The sequence below is a fragment of the Erythrolamprus reginae genome, chromosome 9 (genome assembly GCF_031021105.1).
Source record: "Erythrolamprus reginae isolate rEryReg1 chromosome 9, rEryReg1.hap1, whole genome shotgun sequence".
Lineage (NCBI taxonomy): Eukaryota > Metazoa > Chordata > Lepidosauria > Squamata > Dipsadidae > Erythrolamprus > Erythrolamprus reginae.
Window position 1 is genome coordinate 52,461,081 of NC_091958.1, and position 21,661 is coordinate 52,482,741.

A 21,661-nucleotide genomic window follows, 5' to 3' on the forward strand; every position below is an offset into this window, starting at 1 on the left:
TATAATTATTTATTAACAATAATTATTATTTTTGTTATTTATTTGCAAAAATTATTAGTTTGGCGATGACATATGACATCATTGGGTGGGAAAAACCGTGGTATAGGAAAAAAACCGCAAAGTATTTTTTAATTAATATTTTTTGAAAAACAGTGGTATAGGCTATTCGCGAAGTTCGAACCCGCGAAAATTGAGGGAACACTGTATATCCATCCTAAGATAAAATGCAGGAAATAGTATAAGGGCAGACTAGATGGACCAGGAGGTCTTTTTCTGCCATCAGTCTTCTATGTTTCTGTGTATCTTCTATCCACACATTAATCCTTTCCCAGTATAATTTAGTTTTTTTCTCAATCCCACCAAATATGATAAAACGAGCCCGGCTGAAATTCTGTTTGGAACTGAAGCGTTGACCTTAAAGATGTTGAAAGTTTGAGAAGGCACAGCAATTATTTTCCGAATGCGATAAAATCAAAATTAACGCAAGCAAAGGTGGTTTCTCCGGATTGCGCATTTAACGAAGTGCCGGTGGAATGAAAAAAATGTTCTTTCAGGCACAATGCCGCCCACGGTCCGTTGTTTCTGAATCAGTCTGGACAAGCGGCGTAATTTTATGTCGGTGGCATCCAATTACATAAGGAGATAATGGATGTTTTCACATGATGTGCCTCCATTTATGTCGCTCGTGTGGTTTGGTGACGTTCAATTATGTGTTCAAGCAGATGATGTAAGCCGGTGCACCTGAGGTCAACGTTTCAATTACATAACTGCACGAAAGAACATCCATTGCAATCACTCGGATTTAACGGACTGCCTGCTATCCTAAACAGTCTGTTACATGGAATGATGATGATGATGATGATGATGATGATGATGATAATAATAATAATAATAATAATAATAATAATAATAATAATATAATAGGGAGATTATGATCCCGCTATATAGAATGCTGGTGAGAGCACATTTGGAATACTGTGTTCAGTTCTGGAGACCTCACCTACAAAAAGATATTGACAAAATTGAACGGGTCCAAAGACGGGCTACAAGAATGGTGGAAGGTCTTAAGCATAAAACGTACCAGGAAAGACTTAATGAACTCCATCTGTATAGTCTGGAGGACAGAAGGAAAAGGGGGGACATGATCGAAACGTTTAAATATATTAAAGGGTTAAATAAGGTCCAGGAGGGAAGTGTTTTTAATAGGAAAGTGAACACAAGAACAAGGGGGCACAATCTGAGGTTAGTTGGGGGAAAGATCAGAAGCAACGTGAGAAAATATTATTTGACTGAAAGAGTAGCAGATGCTTGGAACAAACTTGCAGCAGACGTGGTTGGTAAATCCACGGGGGACACAATCTGAAGTTAGTTGGGGGAAAGATCAAATGCAACATGAGAAAATATTATTTTACTGAAAGAGTAGTAGATTCTTGGAATAAACTTCCAGCAGACATGGTAGATAAATCCACAGTAACTGAATTTAAACATGCCTGGGATAAACATATATCCATCCTAAGATAAAATACAGAAAATAGTATAAGGGCAGACTAGATGGACCATGAGGTCTTTTTCTGCCGTCAGACTTCTATGTTTCTATGTTTCTATATAATAATAATAAATGTGCCACAGTGGCACTGAAAAAGGGGAAAATCACTGAAAGTGAGGGCATTGAAATGCCAAATGGTCAAACCATCAAGTGCCACCAGCCAGAAGCCTACAGATACTTGGGCATCTTGCAACTGGATAATATCAAGCATGGCCATGTGAAAACTGTGATCAGCAAAGAGTACATCCAGAGGACCAGAAAAATTTGGAAGAGCAAACTGAATGGTGGAAACACTATCAAGGCTATAAATACGTGGGCCATACCTGTCATTAGATACACAGCTGGCATAGTGAACTGGACTCAAGCAGAGCTGGACAACCTGGAGAGGAAAACCAGAAAATTAATGACGATCCATCATGCACTACACCCTCGCAGTGACATTGACAGGCTGTATTTACCAAGGAAAATAAGCGGCAGAGGACTTTTGCAAGTGAAGCAGATAGTAGAAGAAGAGAAGCATGCATTAGCTGACTATGTGAAGGGGAGCAAAGAGTCAGCGTTGATGGAGGTCAACAATAGGAAGCTTCTCAAGGTGAAGCAAACTAAGGACCAGTACAGAAAAAATGTAACTCAATGTTGTATGGACAGTTGGCGGAACAAAGCATTGCATGGCCAGTTCTTGGAGAAGATTGAAGGCAAAGTGGATAAAGAAAAGACCTGGTCATGGCTTACAAGTGGAACACTCAAAAAGGAGACAGAAGGACTAATACTGGCGGCACAAGAACAGGCCATTAGAACAAATGCTGTCAAAGCCAGAATTGAAAAATCAACAGACGATCCAAAGTGCAGACTCTGTAAAGAAACAGATGAAACAATCGATCACATACTCAGCTGCTGCAAAAAGATCGCACAGACTGACTACAAGCATAGACACAATGCTGTGGCACAGATGATCCATTGGAACTTGTGCCGGAACTACCATTTACCAGTGGCAAAGAACTGGTGGGATCATAAGCCCAAAAAAGTGGTTGAAAATGAGCAAGCAAAACTACTGTGGGACTTCTGACTTCCGACTGACCGAATTCTGAAGCATAACACACCAGACATTTTGATCGTTGAGAAAAAGAAAGCATGGATCATCAACATCGCAATCCCAGGAGACAGCAGAATTGAGGAGAAGCAGCTAGAGAAATTAGTGAAATACGAAGATCTAAAAATCGAGCTGCAATGACTCTGGCATAAGCCAGTGAAAGTGGTCCCAGTGGTACTTGGCACACTGGGCGCAGTACCAAAGGATCTCAGCGGACATTTGAAAACCATCGGAATTGACAAAATCTCCATCTGTCAATTGCAAAAAGCCGCTTTACTGGGATCGGCAAACATAATTCGCCGCTACATCACGCAGTCCTAGGTGCTTGGGAAGCGCCCGACTGGTGATGAAATACGAAATCCAGCATAGTGATCTCGTTTGCTGTGTTGTACTGACATAATAATAATAATAATAATAATAATAATAATGATGATGATGATGATGATGATGATGATGATGATAATGATGATAATGATGATAATGATGATAATGATGATAATGATGATGATGATGATAATAATAATAATAATAATAATAATAATAATAATAATAATAATAGAGTTGAAAGGGACCTTGGAGATCTTCTAGTCCAACCCCCTGTTTAGGCAGGAAACCCTACACCCGCTTCAAACAGATGGCTATCCAACATCATCTTTAAAACGTGCAGTGTTGGAGCATTCACAACCTCTGGAGGCAAACCGTTCCACTGATCAACTGTTCTGACTGCCAGGAAATTTCTCCTTAGTTCTAAGTTAATAATAATTAATCATAACTTATTAGATTTGTATGCCGCCCCTCTCCGAAGACTCGGAGCGGCTCACAACAAGTTGCTTCTCTACTTGTTTAGTTTCCACCCATTGCTTCTTGTTGTACCTTCAGGTGCTTTGGAGAATAGCTGGACTCCTTCTTCTTTGTGGCAACCCCTGAGATATTGGAAGGCTGCTATCGTGTCTCCCCTGGTCCTTTTTTTCATTAAACTAGCCATGCCCAGTTCCTGCAACCGTTCTTCATATGTTTTAGCCTCCAGTCCCCTCATCATCTTTGTCGCTCTTCTCTGCACTCTTTCTAGAGTCTCAAACATCCTTTTTACATCGTGGTGTCCAAAACTGAATGCAATATTCCAAGTGTGGCCTTACCAAGGCCTTATAAAGTGGTATTAAAGTGGTTTTATTGTAATGCATTACAAAGGATGAATCTTCTACTTTGGGTTGTCTGATTTCTCAACGAAAGCTGCAACTCAATGGATTATAATTTTATCTTGTTTTCTGTTTCCCCCCCCCCATACTAGAGCAGTGATTTTCAACCTTTTTTGAGCCGCGGCACATTTTTTACATTTACGAAACCCTGGGGCACATTGAGCGGGGCAGGGAGGGCTAAAAAAAGTTTGGACAAAAAAATTCTCTCTTCCTCCCTTTCGCTCTATTTCTCTCTCCCTCTTTCTCTCCCTTCCTTCCTCTTTCTTTCTCTCTCTCCATCCCTCTTTCTTTCTCTTCCTTCCTTCCTCTCTTTTTTGCTCTTTCTCTCTCCCTCCCTACCTCCCTCTATGTCTTTCTCTCTCTCTCCTTACCTCCCTCTCTTTCTCTCGCTTTCTTTCTCTCGCTTTCTTTCTCTTGTTCTCTTTCTCTTTCTTTCTTTCTCTCTCTCTTGTTCTCTTTCTCTCTCGCGCGCTCTTTCTCTTGCTTTCTCTCTCTCTCTCTCTTGCTTTCTTTCTCTTTCTCTCTCTCTCTCCTGCTTTCTTTCTCTCTCTGAGCTTCGCGGCACACCTGACCATGTCTCACGGCACACTAGTGTGCCGCGGCACACTGGTTGAAAAACACTGTACTAGAGCATGGGAGATGGGCTTTTGGGTTTCTGGCAAGGTCTTCTCCAGAATCATTTTGGGACCAGATTTAATTATTTTCTTTCTTTCTTGTTCTATAGACCTCCAAGGAACTTGGATTCCAGGACTTTTATCACCATTGGAGAAAAGGTAGATCTTATTCCCACCCAGCCCTCTATCCGAGCTTTTGACCTTTTTTTTTTTTTTGCAGAAGTCCTTGTTTATCTTACTGTTTGTGCGTTTCATGAAATTTGTGCTTTGTGCATTTCATAAAATTTAAAAGGTAGCGATATGGAGAAGGCTCACAACTCTAAGGACATGTTTCTTTGTGTAGACAAAGCTTGTGTTTTTCCCAGTTGGGACAAAATCCAAAATGCTTTCACCATCTCCTTGTTGAAGTTGTGAATAGAATAGAATAGAATTCTTTACTGGCCAAGAGTGATTGGACACACAAGGAGTTTGTCTTTGGTGTATATGCTCTCAATGTACATAAAAGAAAAATATACATTTGTCAAGAATTATGAGGTACAACACTTAAGGACTGTCATAGGGGTCAAATAAGCAATGTGGAAACAATATTAAAATAAAAATCTTAAGGATACAAGCAGAAAGTTACAGTCATAAGTAGGAGGAAATGGGTGATAGAAATGATGGGGAAAAACTAGTAGTAATAGTAGTGTAGACTTAGTAAATAGTTTGACAGTGTTGAGGGAAATATTTGTTTAGCAGAGTGATGGCGTTTGGGAAAAAACTGTTCTTGTGTCAAGTTGAAAAAACTTGTGTCTAGTTGAAAAATTGTTCTTGTGTCTAGTTGAAAAACTATTCTTGTATCTAGTTGAAAAATTGTTCTCGTGCCTAGTTGAAAAAACTGTTCTTGTGTCTAGTTGAAAAATTATTCTTGTGTCTAATTGTGGTCCCATAATGTTCTGTCGGGCTCTCTGGTAGAATCCTCCCAATAATTCACAGGTACAAATTTCAGACACACACACACGTTTGAAAATTCAAAACAATGTTCTTTATAATGAAAATTCACTTAAACTAAGCCCTCTTTTGGTATAGCAAAGAACACTCGTCTCCAAACAAACTGGTAATTTGTACAAGTCCCTTATCAGTTCTGTGATACTTAGCTTGCAGCTGTGAAGCAATTCACAGTCCTTCTTCTTTCACAAAGTGAAACACACTTTGCTCTGGTTTAGTTTCAAAGCGGGGGAAAATCAGCACACAAAAGGTCAAAGTCAGTAAAGCAGTCACGAAACACAATGATCAAATAATCCTCCACAATGGCCAAACCCACAGGCTGCTCTTTATAGCAGCCTCACTAATGACCACAGCCCCACCCAACCACAGGTGGCCTCATTTTCTTTGATAATAATCTCTCAGTTGTTGCTGCCTATGCATCGCTCTCCGCATGCGTGGCTGTATCATTAACTCTTGTTCCGAATCCAAGGAGGAGCTAGATAATTGATCTCCTTCTGAGCTGTCTGCCCCACTCTCCTCCTCCCTGTCACTCATGTCTTCTTGGTCAGAGGAGCCTTCATCATCAGATTCCACCGGGGGCAAAACAGGCCTGCAGCATGTGGATGTCTCCCCCACATCCACAGTCCTTGGAGAATGAGCTGGGCCAGAGCTAACCACAACACATAACATGACAAAGGACCAAGGTTGTTTGGGTACACACACACACGAGCAACTGTGTGATTTACTTAGGTTTTTTACTCAGCAAGATAAAATTCTCCTCACATTTGTAGACCACGGTTATTCAAACTTGGCCAACTTTTTAAGAAATGTGGACATCAAACTCCCAATGTGCTGATACTGGGGTATTCTGGGAGTTGAAATCCAATCTTGGCAATTGCGAGTTTGAAAAAACAACCCCAGTGTTGTAGACCATGAGTACTAGCTGTGTAGGTTGTTATCAGCCTTGCGCTAGCCGTAGTTACCACAAGGTGGGCGAGAATCCATCTCAGCTTGCTTGATAACATCTCCAGAACTTCTGGAAGAACGTTCTTCTAAGATCTCGGAGGATCTGAAGCGCTTGGGGCAACCCAACCCAGCTCTCTTCTTTCCCACCTCTGTTTTCTGTAAAACCTGACCTCAGTTCTCCTCTGGGTTCCTCCTCTTCTTTCATATTCCTCTTTTGTGGGCCTGGCTTGACCCGATGGATGGGTCGCTTGAGGTCAACCTTCTCTCTTCCTCCCAACACTGCCTTTTTCTATTCCAGCCTTTGAAAGCTTTTCATTGGCTGTGGGGTGGCTCTTGGGAGTTTGTTGTGACCCTCACAACTTACACCAGCTCGAAATAGCTGCTGGTTTTGGGTTACAAGCTGCCTCCTCCTTGGTCAGTCAAAAGAATAAACGGCTTTAGTTTCAGACATAGAGAATCACTTCCTTCTTCCAAGTGAAAAGGATGAACTATTGAAGATATAAAATTAAGATATAAAAAGATAAAATTGAACGGGTCCAAAGACGGTGGAAGGTCTCAAGCATAAAACTTATCAGGAAAGACTTCATGGACTCAATCTGTATAGTCTGGAGGACAGAAGGGAAAGGGGGGACATGATCAAAACATTTAAATAGAATAGAATAGAATAGAATAGAATTTTATTGGCCAAGTGTTTATTGGAGACACAAGGAATTTGTCTTAGTGCATATGCTCTCAGCGTACATAAAATAAAATATACATTTGTCAAGAATCATGTGGTACGACACTTAATGATTGTCATAGCTTTACTAGATAAATGGTCAAAGCAATGGAAACTGCAGTTTAATGTTACCAAATGTAAAATAATGCACTTGGGGAAAAGGAATCCTCAATCTGAGTATTGCATTGGCAGTTCTGTGTTAGCAAAAAGTTCAGAAGAGAAGGATTTAGGGGTAGTGATTTCTGACAGTCTCAAAATGGGTGAGCAGTGTGGTCGGGCGGTAGGAAAAGCAAGTAGGATGCTTGGCTGCATAGCTAGAGGTATAACAAGCAGGAAGAGGGAGATTGTGATCCCCTTATATAGAGCGCTGGTGAGACCACATTTGGAGTACTGTGTTCAGTTCTGGAGACCTTACCTACAAAAAGATATTGACAAAATTGAACGGGTCCAAAGACGGGCTACAAGAATGGTGGAAGGTCTTAAGTATAAAACGTATCAGGAAAGACTTAATGAACTCAATCTGTATAGTCTGGAGGACAGAAGGAAAAGGGGGGACACGATCGAAACATTTAAATATGTTAAAGGGTTAAATAAGGTTCAGGAGGGAAGTGTTTTTAATAGGAAAGTGAACACAAGAACAAGGGGACACAATCTGAAGTTAGTTGGGGGAAAGATCAAAAGCAACATGAGAAAATATTATTTTACTGAAAGAGTAGTAGATTCTTGGAACAAACTTCCAGCAGACGTGGTTGGTAAATCCACAGTAACTGAATTTAAACATGCCTGGGATAAACATATATCCATTGTAAGATAAAATACAGGAAATAGTATAAGGGCAGACTAGATGGACCATGAGGTCTTTTTCTGCCGCCAGTCTTCTATGTTTCTATGTTTCCATAGGGGTCAAATAAGCAATGAAGAAGCAATATTGATAAAAATCTTAGGATATAAGCAACAAGTTAGAGCCATACAGTCAACATGGGAGGAAATGGGTGATAAGAATGATGAGAAAAACTAGTAGAAGTGCAGATTTAGTAGAAGGTCTGACAGTGTTGAGGGAATTAAATGTGTTAAAGGGTTAAATAAGGTTCAGGGGAACCAGAATTCCACATGGAAGTCGGAACACGGTTATTATTTTTTCCTTTTTGAAGGACGTTTTCTGTGATTCCCAGATCGTCGATGGCAATAAATTCACTTGAATGGGTATTGTTTTGTGCCTCGGTGTCCGGGATGGTTTGTTGGGCGTTTAGGACACGAGATCCGTTGTTATGTTCTTAACTTGTTGGTCATTCCTTTGAGTCTGTTTTTGGTGCCCATCTGCAGAACTTTGAAGTGGAGGCCGATGACTTGGTGAGCATTTCCGAACTGGGCAGAGGGGCTTACGGAGTGGTGGAGAAAGTTCATCATGCGAAGAGTGACACAGTCATGGCTGTGAAGGTGAGAACCTTAGCAGAAAGGGCTCAGAATGTTTGGAACCTAGTGGGTTGCATGGTCAAACCGTCAATGGAGATCAGACTACGACAGGTGTCAGCCTAGAAACTGGGAGATGGAGAGTTCTGGTACTGGGTGACTTAGGGCCAGTCACCAGGAGACTGGGAGTTCTAGTATTGCCTTAGTCAGGAATACCCGCTAGGTGACTTTGGGCCAATCACCAGGAAACAGGGAGTTCTAGTCCTGCCTTAGTCAGGCTGGGTGATTTAGGGTAAGTCACAAAGAGACTGGGAGTTCTAGTATTGCCTTAGTCAGGAATGCTGGCTAGGTGACTTTGGGCCAATCCCCAGGAAACAGGGAGTTCTAGTCCTGCCTTAGTCAGGCTGGGTGATTTAGGGTCAGCCACCAGGAGACTAGGTGTTCTAGTATTGCCTTAGTCAGGAATGTGGCTGGGTGACTTAGGGCCAATCTGGGTGACTTAGGGCCAGTCACCAGGAGACTGGGAGTTCTAGTATTGCCTTAGTCAGGAATGCTGGCTAGGTGACTTTGGCCCAATCCCCAGGAAACAGGGAGTTCTAGTCCTGCCTTAGTCAGGCTGGGTGATTTAGGGTCAGTCACAAAGAGACTGGGAGTTCTAGTATTGCCTTAGTCAGGAATGTGGCTGGGTGACTTAGGGCCAATCTGGGTGATTTAGGGCCAGTCATCAGGAGACTGGGAGTTCTAGTATTGCCTTAGACATGAAAGCCATCTGGGTGACTTAGGGCCAATCGCCAGGGGACGGTGAGTTCTAACCCCACTTTAAGCACTGGTAGATCTTGGCAATCCCTCTCTCTTTCTCCGCCCCACCAATCTCTCAGAATTGTCGTGGGGGAAAACAAACTAGGCAGGAATATTAGCTAGTTCCCCATTGATTTCCAATAACTATCAACATGGCTCCATCGTGGGAGAGTAGACTGCCAAAATCCCAGCAGGCCCCACCCAGCAGAGCTCTGCAGTGTGAATTCTTGGCCTTGTGGCCCATTGTCTTGAGGCTAGGTCTTCTTCGTGTTGCCTCCCCATGCTCCATCACCGATTGGTATCCTTTTACTCCCAATCCAGAGGATCCGAGCCACTGTGAATACACAGGAGCAGAAGCGGTTGGTGATGGATCTGGATGTCTCCATGAGGACCGTCGACTGCTTCTACACGGTTACATTTTACGGAGCTCTGTTCAGAGAGGTATCGAAAGAAGCCCAAGAGCCTTCTTAACTCCCTGGTTGAAAGCTGCTCTGGATTCAAATCCGAGCAGCCCTCAGCTTACTTACCAGGGTCGCCCAGAAAGGAATGTATTAAATCTGCCAGTAGCACATTTCTTAAGTAAACCTGGTTTCTCCATTGGCGTTGCTTGTCAGAAGGCTGCAAAAGACGATCCCATGACCCCTGGGACACTGAAACTGACATGAGTACACGCCAGTTGCTAAGCGCCCCAATTTTTTTGGGGGGGGGGAAGTTATATTAGTTTTCAAATATATTTTAAAATGAACAAATAAGCAAAGGACAAAGAAAAATTAATCAATAAATAAAAGGACAAACAAAAAACAACAACAAAAATTGTAATGTCAGCAAAGATTCAGTATTTCTGCATTGCTACATCCTATAATAATATACATATTAATTAATTACAATAATATTCATATTATTATTATTATTATTATTTTTATTGGATTTGTATGCCGCCCCTCTCCGGAGACTCGGGGCGGCTAACAGCGACAATAAAACAGTGTACAATAGTAATTTGGTATTAGAAATTATTAAAAATCCATTAATATAAAAACCAGACATACATACATACATACCATGCATAGAATTGTAAAGGCCTAGGAGGAAAGAGGATCTCAATTCCCCCATGCCTGGCGGCAGAGGTGGGTTTTAAGTAGCTTACGAAAGGCAAGGAGGGAGGGGGCAATTCTAATCTCTGGGGGGAGTTGGTTCCAGAGGGCCGGGGTCGCCACAGAGAAGGCTCTTCCCCTGGGTCCCGCCAGACGACATTGTTTAGTTGATGGGACCCGGAGAAGGCCAACTCTGTGGGACCTAACTGGTCGCTGGGATTCGTGCAGCAGAAGGCGGTCCCTGAGATAATCTGGTCCGGTGCCATGAAGGGCTTTATAGGTCATAACCAACACTTTGAATTGTGACCGAAACTGATTGGCAACCAATGCAGACTGCGGAGTGTTGGTGTAACATGGGCATATTTGGGAAAAGCCCATGATTGCTCTCGCAGCTGCATTCTGCATGATCTGAAGTTTCCGAACACTCTTCAAAGGTAGCCCCATGTAGAGAGCATTACAGTAGTCGAACCTCGAGGTGATGAGGGCATGAGTGACTATGAGCAGTGAGTCCTGGTCCAGATAGGGCCGCAACTGGTGCACCAGGCGAACTTGGCCAAACGCCCCCCTCGCCACAGCTGAAATATGTTTCTCTAATGTGAGCTGTGGATCGAGGAGGACGCCCAAGTTGCGGACCCTCTCTGAGGGGGTCAATAATTCCCCCCCCCCCAGGGTTATGGACGGACAGATGGAATTGTCCCTGGGAGGCCAAACCCACAGCCACTCCGTCTTATCAGGGAATTCGTGAAAAAAAACAGAATAAATCAGGGGATAAAAACAAACTATTAAAATGTCTAAAAGTCAGGAAAAAATCATGCAAAAATCCCAAACGGATCACGCTATCTGGCAGAGTCAAGCAAAAATGAGCATAACTGTGGCCACAACTTGCTTCCTCAGCTACCGATATTTCTCCAGGGCTTAGCCATTTGATATGACGTCATCTGCAATTGCATCTTCACTAGATCACAAGTTTCATGGAAATATCAGGGAATTTCAAAATGCTTTTCCCCTGGACACTCTGCCTTTATTTATTCGATTCGATTTCTGTGCCGCCCAATCCCAAAGGACTCAGGGCTGCTTACAACAATAATAAAAATACAAATATAAATAGATACAAAGGGATAAAAAATGAAGTTGAACATTATCTGAAACTAAACATGATCTAAAATTAAAACCCCATAAAAAGTTATTTAAAAAGGCAGCCAGAGTCATACACACGCACAGCGTTCATAGAGTTGGCCATCAAGAAGCTAAATTTGTGGCTCCCAGACTGATTTGAAATAAGACTAAAGGAAAAATGGCAGTTCTGTGTTAGCAAAAACTTCAGAAGAGAAGGATTTAGGGGTAGTGATTTCTGACAGTCTCAAAATGGGTGAGCAGTGTGGTCGGGCGGTAGGAAAAGCAAGTAGGATGCTTGGCTGCATAGCTAGAGGTATAACAAGCAGGAAGAGGGAGATTGTGATCCCCTTATATAGAGCGCTGGTGAGACCCCATTTGGAGTACAGTACTGTGTTCAGTTCTGGAGACCTCACCTACAAAAAGATATTGACAACATTGAACGGGTCCAAAGACGGGCTACAAGAATGGTGGAAGGTCTTAAGCATAAAACGTATCAGGAAAGACTTCATGGACTCAATCTGTATAGTCTGGAGGACAGAAGGAAAAGGAGGGACATGATCGAAACATTTAAATATGTCAAAGGGTTAAATAAGGTTCAGGAACAAAGTGTTTTTAATAGGAAAGTGAACACAAGAACAAGGCGACACAATCTGAAGTTAGTTGGGTGAAAGATCAGAAACAACATGAGAAAATGTTATTTTACTGAAAGAGTAGTAGCTCCTTGGAACAAACTTCCAGCAGACGTGGTTGGTAAATCCACAGTAACTGAATTTAAACATGCCTGGGATAAACATATATCCATTGTAAGATAAAATACAGGAAATAGTATAAGGGCAGACTAGATGGACCATGAGGTCTTTTTCTGCCGTCAGTCTTCTATGTTTCTATGTTTCCAAAATGAATAAAAAATTAACAAGATATATGTAATATAATTCGCTGCTCAAAAAAATAAAGAGAAGACTTAAGCAACACAATATAACTCCAAGTAAATCAAACTTCTGGGAAATCAAACTGTCAACACTGATTGACAATCAATTTCACATGCTGTTGTGCACATTCAACTTTGTACAGAACAAAATATTCAATGAGAATATTTCATTCATTCAGATCTAGGATGTGTTCTTTGACTGTTCCCTTTATTTTTTTTGAGCCCTATATATAGTTATAAATATGTCAATAGTTAATCAATAAATAACATAGAGAATGTGAAATATATTGAATTTATCATTAAAGAGGTAATAGGTAAATAAGAGTATACATTGTTATATATATCCATAACACAGCCAAATCTTTCACAATCTGAAAATATACAGGAAAAAGAGGGGGTGGGAATGTAATTACTCCTTTTAGTTCGCTAGATACATAAAATAAAACTGTTGTTTTAGCAATTGATTTTGGATAACTTACAATTCAAGTGATATGACTGAAATTAATATAGAGTAAGATTTAGGTAATAATATATAATATAGCAATATAAACTAGTATGTTGGAAAAACAAAACAAAATAAAAATAGCTGTAGCAATAGTGTCAACGGATAGGTTGGCAAATGTGTAAATTGTTGAGTGTTTCAAAATTTGATTCCATAAGGGTGGGTTGCGTTTTCGAATCTGAACGAGGAAAGGGTTTTATTATCATTTTCGGAAGGAATAAAATCTTTTCTCTGGTTCTCAGGGCGACGTTTGGATCTGCATGGAATTGATGGACACGTCACTGGATAAGTTTTATAAGAAGGTTCTGGAGAAGAAGAAGACCATTCCTGAAGATATTCTAGGAAAAATCGCCGTGGCTGTGAGTGTTACCTTTACCTGCCTGATATTAGACCCAGGGCCATCTTAACAGCATTATGGGTCCCAGGAAAAGCAGTGTACTGGGAGCAGCGGTGAAATCTACTGCTAGAAAGTGTGTAGTTGTGAGAGAGTCTCACAACTTATGGACATCTGCTGTTTCTCTCCTTTCTGTCCAGATTGTGCGAGCGCTTGAACATCTCCACAGTAAATTGTCGGTGATCCACAGAGGTAGGTTGCAATTGCAGGTCCCATCAAGATGACAGAGAAACCAAATGAAGGGTTAATAACACAGGTGGGGGCCAAGATTCGAACTTAGCTATGTCACATGTTTTTGCTGAATTAGAAAACTAAGAGAGTCTAGGATAGGTCTATTTCGGCCTTGTTCTGGCCTCATCAGCTAGCCATGCCTTCACTGGGATTTGAACTTGCAGCCTTTGCCTTGTAAGGCAGAGAATTAACCTCTAGGCTACAGTATCTAATCCCTTCAGCTTTTTGACAGAATACATACATACATACAAGTTTTTTTGTGTCGAAAAAAGCATATAACCCTTCCCTGGTACAGAGCTGAAGGGATTAGATACTGTAGCGTAGAGGTTAATTCTCTGCCTTATAAGGCAAAGTCTGCAAGTTCAAATCCCAGTGAGGGTATGACTAGCTGATGAGGCCAGAACAAGGCTGAAATAGAATCATAAACAGTATACAATAATAATCCAATATTAAAATCGAATTAAAACCCCTTAATATACAAAACCAAACATACATACAAACATACCATGCATACAATTGTAACGGCCTAGGGGGAGAAGAAATCTTAATTCCCCCATGCCTGGCGGCAGAGGTGGGTTTTGAGAAGTTTACAAAAGGCAAGGAGGGTGGGGGCAATTCTAATCTCTGGGGGGAGTTGGTTCCAGAGGGCCAGGGCCGCCACAGAGAAGGCTCTTCCCCTGGGTCCTGCCAAGCAGCATTGTTTAGTTGACGGGACCCAGAGAAGGCCCACTCTGTGGGACCTAACTGGCTGCTGGGATTCGTGTGGCAGAAGGCGGTCCCTGAGATAATCTGGTCCGGTGCCATGAAGGGCTTTATAGGTCATAACCAACACTTTGAATTGTGAGCGGAAACTGATCGGCAACCAATGCAGACTGCGGAGTGTTGGTGTGACATGGGCATATTTAGGGAAGCCCATGATTGCTCTCGCAGCTGCATTCTGCACGATCTGAAGTTTCTGAACACTTTTCAAAGGTAGCCCCATGTAGAGAGCGTTACAGTAGTCGAACCTCGAGGTGATGAGGGCATGAGTGACTGTGAGCAGTGACTCCCGGTCCAAATAGGGCCGCAACTGGTGCACCAGGCGAACCTGGGCGAACGCCCCCCTCACCACAGCCGAAAGATGGTTCTCTAATGTTAGCTGTGGATTGAGGAGGACGCCCAAGTTGTGAATCACAGGCTGTTTTCCTTCTCTGCTTTCCAGATGTGAAGCCATCCAATGTCTTGATCAACAAACAGGGACACGTCAAAATGTGTGATTTTGGAATCAGCGGTTACCTGGTGGATTCGGTGGCTAAAACGTTGGACGCTGGATGTAAACCTTACATGGCTGTGAGTTTGGGGGTGTGTGCAGTTAGAGGTGTCTGTGTGTATGGAAGGGGAGAGAGTCCCCTATGGCAGTGTTTCCCAACCTTGGCAACTTGACGGTATCTGGACTTCAACTCCCAGAATTCCCCAGCCAGCATCGCTGGCTGTGGAATTCTGGGAGTTGAAGTCCAAATACCTTCAAGTTGCCAAGGTTGGGAAACAATGCCCTATGGGGACCTCAGACGGGTGTGTGAGTTAGAGGAAGGACCTCTTTTCCTCTGATTTTAATTTGCCTTTTTCTTCTTTCTCTCTCTGTGCAGCCCGAAAGAATTAATCCAGACCTCAACCAGAAGGGATATAATGTGAAGTCAGATGTTTGGAGTCTTGGGATCACTTTGGTAAGAAATTTTATTTTATTTTATTATTTTACTTAACTTAACATAACAACTTTACCTTATTTTATTTTATTTTATTTTATCATTTTATTTTATCATTTTATTTTATTATTTTATATTATTTTATTTTATTTTATTTATTTTATTTATTTTATTTATTTTATTATTTTATTTTATTTTTTATTTTTTATTTTTTTATTTTTTTATTTTATTTTATTTTATTTTATTTTATTTTTATGTCGTCAGTGATAGACAGGAGTGGGATTTGTCCTCTGAGCAAACTTCTAGCACTGATGATGTTCATGAGATGGGTTATGAAACGTCTGCTAGGGAGCCACCACTTTCAAGGATCCCCCAGGACTTCTTCCTCCTCTTTCTCCTTTTCCTCTTCTTTTCTTCTTCTTTTTCTTCTTCCTATTCTTCTTCTTCTTCTTCTCCTTCTTCCTTTTCTTCTTCTTCTTCCTTTTCTTCTTCTTCCTTTTCTTCTTCCTCCTCCTCCTCTTCTTCTTTTTCTTCTTCTTTTTCTTCTTCCTCTTCTTTCCCTTCCTCCTCTTTCCCCTTCTCCTTTTCTCCTCCTCCTCCTTCTTTTTCTTCTTCCTCTTCTTCCTCCTCCTCCGCCTTCTCCTCCTCTTTGTAAACCCCACTCCCTCCCAGCACTACTCATATTATCTCGTTGGGTGACGAAACGTTGGCAAGGAAGCCACCTGGTCTTCCAAGGTTCTCTCCTGTTGACATCCACCCTTTGCCTCCCTCCAGATCGAGATGGCCATTCTCCACTTCCCCTACGACTCCTGGGGGACCCCCTTCCAGCAGCTGAAGCAAGTGGTAGAAGAGCCCTCCCCCCAACTCCCAGCCGATCGCTTCTCCAAAGACTTTGTCGACTTCACCGCCCAATGGTGAGTCTCTGCTGAAGTTCCCTCTTTGGGGTCTCCTGGGGGAATTGGCCCCAAAGCCACTGGGTATTTTCTCTTGTTCCAATGATAAATCTTTGATGAGTGATGTTCTGGGTGGTGTTTTCTCCCCCCCAGTCTGACGAAGGATCCTGCTAAACGAATGAGCTACTTAGAGATGATGGTGAGTTGATCTTCTTTCCCAGGTTCCCAGTTTTAATCTGTTTAATTCAGATTCCAGCAGGTGAGTAGAAGGCAACCTGAATGCCTCCTCCTCCTTCTTTTTCTCCTCCTCCTCCTCCTCCTCTTCTTCCTCCATCTCCTCCTTCACCTCTCCTTCTCCTTTTTCTCCTTCCTCTACTCCACCTCTCGTCCTCCTCTTTCACCTCTCCTCCTCTTCCTCCTTTTTCTCCTTCTCATTCTCCCCTTCATCTCTCCTCCTCCTCTTCCTCCTTTTTTCCCTTCTTATTCTTCTCCTTCACCTCTCCTCCTCCTTTTTCTCCTCTTCTCCTTTTTCTAATTCTCTTTCTTCACCTCTCCTTCTCCTCTCCTTTTTCTCCTTCTCCTCCTTTCTCCTCTTCTCCCTTTTCTCCTTCTTGTTCTCCTCCTTCGCCTCTCCTCCTCCTCTCCCCTTTCTCCTTCTCCTCCTCCTTTTTCCTTCCTCTTCTCCTTTTTCTCCTTCTCCTTCTCCTCCTTCACCTCTCCTCCTTTTTCTCCTTCTCCTCCACCTTTTTCTCCTTTTATCCCTTGTTCTCCTCCTTCACCTCTCCTCCTCCACCTTTTTCTCCTTCTCCTCCACCTTTTTCTCCTTTTTCTCCTTCTTGTTCCCCTCCTTCACCTCTCCTCCTTCTCTTTTTTCTCCTTCTTTCTTTTTATTCTCCTCCTCTCCTCCTCCTTCGTCTCCTTTTTCTCCTTCTTTCTTTTTATTCTCCTCCTCTCCTCCTCCTTCTTCTCCTTTTTCTCCTCCTTCTTTCTCTCCTCCTCCTTCTCCTCTTGTCCTCTCCTTCTTTTTCTCCTTCTTTTCCTCCTCTTCACTCCCACAACTAACCCCCTCACACACACATTTATTCTCCTCTTTCTCCGACAGGATCACCCCTTCTTCACTCTCCACGATACCAAAGTTACCGAGATGGCTTCCTTCGTCACGGAAATCCTCGGGGAAGACTCTTAAATTTCTCTCCCCCCCCCTGCCTCCCTCTACCCCCTCCTCCCCCCCATCCAACCTCGCCGTTGTGCGAAATAAACTGGAGTACCATCGACCTTCTTTCTCCCCGGTGGGAAGAACCGAGGCAGTTTGTGAAAACTTTGCACGACCGGCAGTTTGCACAAAGTGGATTGAATGTCTTTGTCCGCCGACCCTCCACCCCATTTTAACCTCACCTCCGTGTCTTCGAAAGATAGAGAGAGGGGGGGGGCATGGCGACTGGGCTGCTCCCCCCACAACCTGCGCGAAGAAATCTTAATTTCAGAAGCGCCGTTTGCAGGGACCCGAAGTCGGTCCTTGAAATTCTTCACTGCCGTTTCAGCTGCCGGGGTGGTGGTGAATTTTCGGGGTTGCAACTGTGGACATGCAGAATTTTTTTCTAGACTTAATCCAAATCCCTCCGTCCTTTTGAAGAGTGACCCACGGGTGCCTCTGCTAAAAAGAAGTTTGTGCCGGCTTTTTAACGCTCTGCATTTCCCCCCCAAAAAACCAATAATCTCTATGGAAAATCAAGAAGTTTTAAGTAGTTTCTGGGAGTAGGTATTCTATTTTATTTTTTTGGCAATTCTCTCTTTTTTCGCTCTCTCTCTTTTTTAAAACTCCGTGGCAGCCTTCTTCGATTTCAGCAATTTTAAGGAAGTTTAAAACTTTCAACGCCCAGCATTCTTCAAAAGCACGCAGGCAGGAGGTGAAGTCCATAGATCTTAAAGTTGAAAATCTATTCTGGAGGAACAATTTCTCTTCTCTCTGCAACCCTTCCCCTCCAAAATCCAAACATCTCCCACCTCCTGGAAGAATTTTATAGCCCAATTTCGTAGCCTCTGCCGCTGGATTGCAAAGTTCCTAACCCATCCCTTGATTATCTGTTGCCTCTTTCCAGTGTTTACAATCGACAAATTCATACACAAAGAGGATATTTGATCGTTTTGGTATCGGCAGCCCGAAGTTCACACGCCTTCTCGAAACGCCTTTGGGCTTTTCAACATAAACGGCTGTTTTGATATATGTTTCACCTTTAAAAGAAATGGACTGAGCCGCTCACCAAACCCCAAAATGTCCGGCTATTGTGTGGGTGTCATTTCTGGAGACATCGCTGGAGGTCGCAAATGTTAATTAAAAACGGAAATGGCCTCGAATGGGTTTCAAGAGATGGATTTGGAGTGGATCACCTTTAACTGCACTGAAATTGGGAAGATTTGTTGATCCGGTGAATTGATTCCTCCTTTCTCACTCCTTCGCTCCAAGACTGACCCACCAGAAGTCCACTTCCTTGTCCACCCCCCCCTCCACAAAACCCAGGTTTTGCACACCTATGTTCTCCGGTGCCAACAATGTAGTTTAGTGTACTGTGTGAACCCAATGGTGGATGAACAGCGCATGAATTACGTCCACCAATTCAAGCAATCGCCGTTGCATTGAAAGCTCATGAGATTCTGACCGAGATATACCCATCATGGTTTAGGAGCTAACAAAGACCTTGTTTCACACCTATGCACTGTATCTTGGCTTGTGCGTGGAATTAGCCATGCTAGAACCGTGGTGGTTAAGTGATGGGTTTTTCAGCCTGTTTGAGAACATCTGGATTGAAGTGGAAGATGCTTGACCTATGAAAGATGTGCTTCTTGCATTGAGCCCATTTTTGTTTGATAATCTATATCTTACTACTGCAGGGGGGGGAAACCCCCTTAGGAACATGGGTGATGTGTGAATGGTTCTTAAATGGGGAACTAATGAATTTTTTTTCCCCCTCGCCTTACCTCCAAAGAACTCAACAACGTGGAGAATTCTTCCCTTTTGAGAGATTTTGCTTCTAGGAAAATGTTCTCCCTACTCAAAAGCAAATTATTACCTTTGAATTAATTGTCACTTTTTGTTTTTCAATAAATTCTCTCCCTCCTGCTTTTCCCACCAAAAGTAAATTATCGTTTTAAGTGTGTGTAAATGTTTGTGCAAGTGATGAATAGGCGTGGAGGAAGCAATAGTGGCTGAAATTTTCAAGAGGATGTTAAAACACAAGACACCAAGAAAAAAAAAAGAGGAATCTTATTTTAAAAGACACTGGAAAGTGTTGTATGTAAACAGTGTAAGAGTCAGATGCTAAAAGAACAAATCTACCTACTATTTATTTTATCCGTCCGGTCTGAAGAAATGAGCCTTCTCAAACTATGACTTGGTCTTCACCCACTGGGTTTGAATGAGTTGCTAGTCCCTATTGATCCCTTAGATTAGAATATCTCAGCCTTGGCGATGTAACATCCTTCTGCAAGATTATTTTAAAAATAAAGTTTGCCAAACCTGATCAGCTTTGAAAAACCCTGGTGATCTATCACCCAAGTGCTAACCAGACCCAGACAATATAATATTTTTCAGGATCAGCTGTCGGTCGGTCCCCCACACCTCCATAAGGGTTTTTTAAAATCTAGGCTAATTTTAATTGCTCCCTAGAAATTTATTCGGACAGGAATAAATGTTCTAAAAGGTGGCTTTCCTTGAGCTGTTCCAACAGGTCTGAGTTACTGATCAAACCTCTCTTTGAAGACCACCGGTCTGACCTTAACGTCTTTAGATAAGATGGGTGGAAAATAAATAAACTTCCCTTCCAGATGTTTAAACTTCTCTTTTGAGAGTTTCTGTCGCCTTAAGTGATCAATAAATAAAAGCTGAATTTTAAAAACGAACGATAAATTGCAGATCATGAACGATTCGGGGAGACTATTCCATCCATTCCCTTTGTAAGTTGTTCCACTTTTGGGTTTTCAGCTGATCCTATGTGATTTGGGGGAGGATTCCAGGCTTGATCCAACACCCCACCCCAAAGTCAATGCTTCTGTATCGTTATCGCTTGAACCAATGAGCAGAGATACTCCCAATCATGTTTTCCAATTTAATAATAATAACAACAGAGTTGGAAGGGACCTTGGAGGTCTTCTAGTCCAACCCCCTGCTTAGGCAGGAAACCCTACACCACTTCAGACAGATGGTTATATCAAATCTTCTTTAAAACTTCCAGTGTTGGAGCATTCACAACTTCTGTTCCACTGATTCATTGTTCTAACTGTCAGGAAATTTCTCCTTAGTTCTAAGTTAACTTCTCTTCTTGTTTAATTATCTTGTTCTGGTTTGTGTTTCCTTTTTTAAAAAACCTGCCCTTTTTTTTGGAAGCAAATGTAGAAAATGTTTCCTGCATATATTTCTTTTTCTTTTGAGTCTAGTATTACGCTTCTCAACCTGGACCCCTTGATGGTTGCTTCCACTTCCAGAATTCTCCAGCCAGCACGAGAGATGGGATTCTGGGAGTAGAAGTCCACGCAACTAAAAACTTGCTAAATTTGAACCATGCTGATCTAATCAGATGGACTTTGGGTAGCAGGTTTTGGGTATCTGTAATATTTTTCTTTCTGGTTTTGGATTCGCAAGAGTCATTGCTCCCCGAGCCTCTCCATCTCCTTCTCGTCCTTCAATATTTGTTTCTTCAAATGCATGCCTTTGGATTTTACAGGGTTTGAGTTCCTTCCTTCTCCATCTTGCAAAATAATAGTAATAATAATTTTGATTTGGAACCCAGCAAATGAAATGACCCACAGAGCTCCTTTGTGGACCACGAGCTGGGTCTCCATGGGGCAAAATGTGACCAGCTTTTCCAGGCTGATCTTGGTTTGAAGAAAGCTTTGATAGCACATTGAGTCCCAAACTCTCCTCCCCGTTTTATTTTTATTTTTTCCTTTCCCCCCTTCTTCTCCCTCCCCTTCCCCCCCGTCAGGTTTCCAGGGGAAATGGAAGACTATTTATATTTAGGCAAGGAACGACGGGTGCTTTTATGATTTGAAAGATTCTCTCTAATAACTAACTCGGTTGTTGGTTTTCAATAAAAGAAGCTCCCGATCTTAATTTCTGGCTTGGTGGCTTTCTTGGAAAAGGGGTGGTGCGTTCTTTCGTTCGTTCGTTCACTCACATTGAAATTTTCGACAAAAAGAGGGGTTGGATCTGAATCTAGGCTTATTGACCTCTCCATTACAGGATAGTCCTTGACTTGAAACGATTTTGCTTAGTGACAGTTCAAAGTGCCAACAAATAGCAACATTTATTTATTTATTTATTTATTTATTTAATTAATTATCTATCTATTTATTTATTTATTTATTGGATTTGTATGCCACCCCTCTCCGGAGACTCGGGGCGGCTAACAGCAACAATAAAGCAGTGTACAATAGTAGTCTGATGTTAGAAACAATTAAACACCCATTAATATAAAAAACCAAACATACATACATACATACCATGCATAGAATTGTAAAGGCCTA

General features: G+C 42.1%; 1 protein-coding gene across 2 annotated transcripts in view; it reads left to right on the forward strand.

Moving 5' to 3' along the window:
• The window catches only part of LOC139172318 (dual specificity mitogen-activated protein kinase kinase 3-like), a 67,249-nt gene extending 46,001 nt beyond the window's left edge, over positions 1–21,248 (forward strand). For both annotated transcript variants that reach the window (XM_070761295.1, XM_070761296.1), the window contains exons 4-13: positions 4,557–4,605; positions 8,420–8,533; positions 9,626–9,745; positions 13,184–13,300; positions 13,476–13,527; positions 14,768–14,895; positions 15,192–15,269; positions 16,023–16,162; positions 16,295–16,340; positions 17,244–21,248. In XM_070761295.1, the coding sequence (XP_070617396.1) occupies positions 4,557–4,605; positions 8,420–8,533; positions 9,626–9,745; positions 13,184–13,300; positions 13,476–13,527; positions 14,768–14,895; positions 15,192–15,269; positions 16,023–16,162; positions 16,295–16,340; positions 17,244–17,327 (928 nt within the window). In that variant the 3' untranslated portion in view covers positions 17,328–21,248. The remainder of the gene's footprint in view (positions 1–4,556; positions 4,606–8,419; positions 8,534–9,625; positions 9,746–13,183; positions 13,301–13,475; positions 13,528–14,767; positions 14,896–15,191; positions 15,270–16,022; positions 16,163–16,294; positions 16,341–17,243) is intronic.
• Positions 21,249–21,661: the final 413 nt, after the last annotated feature.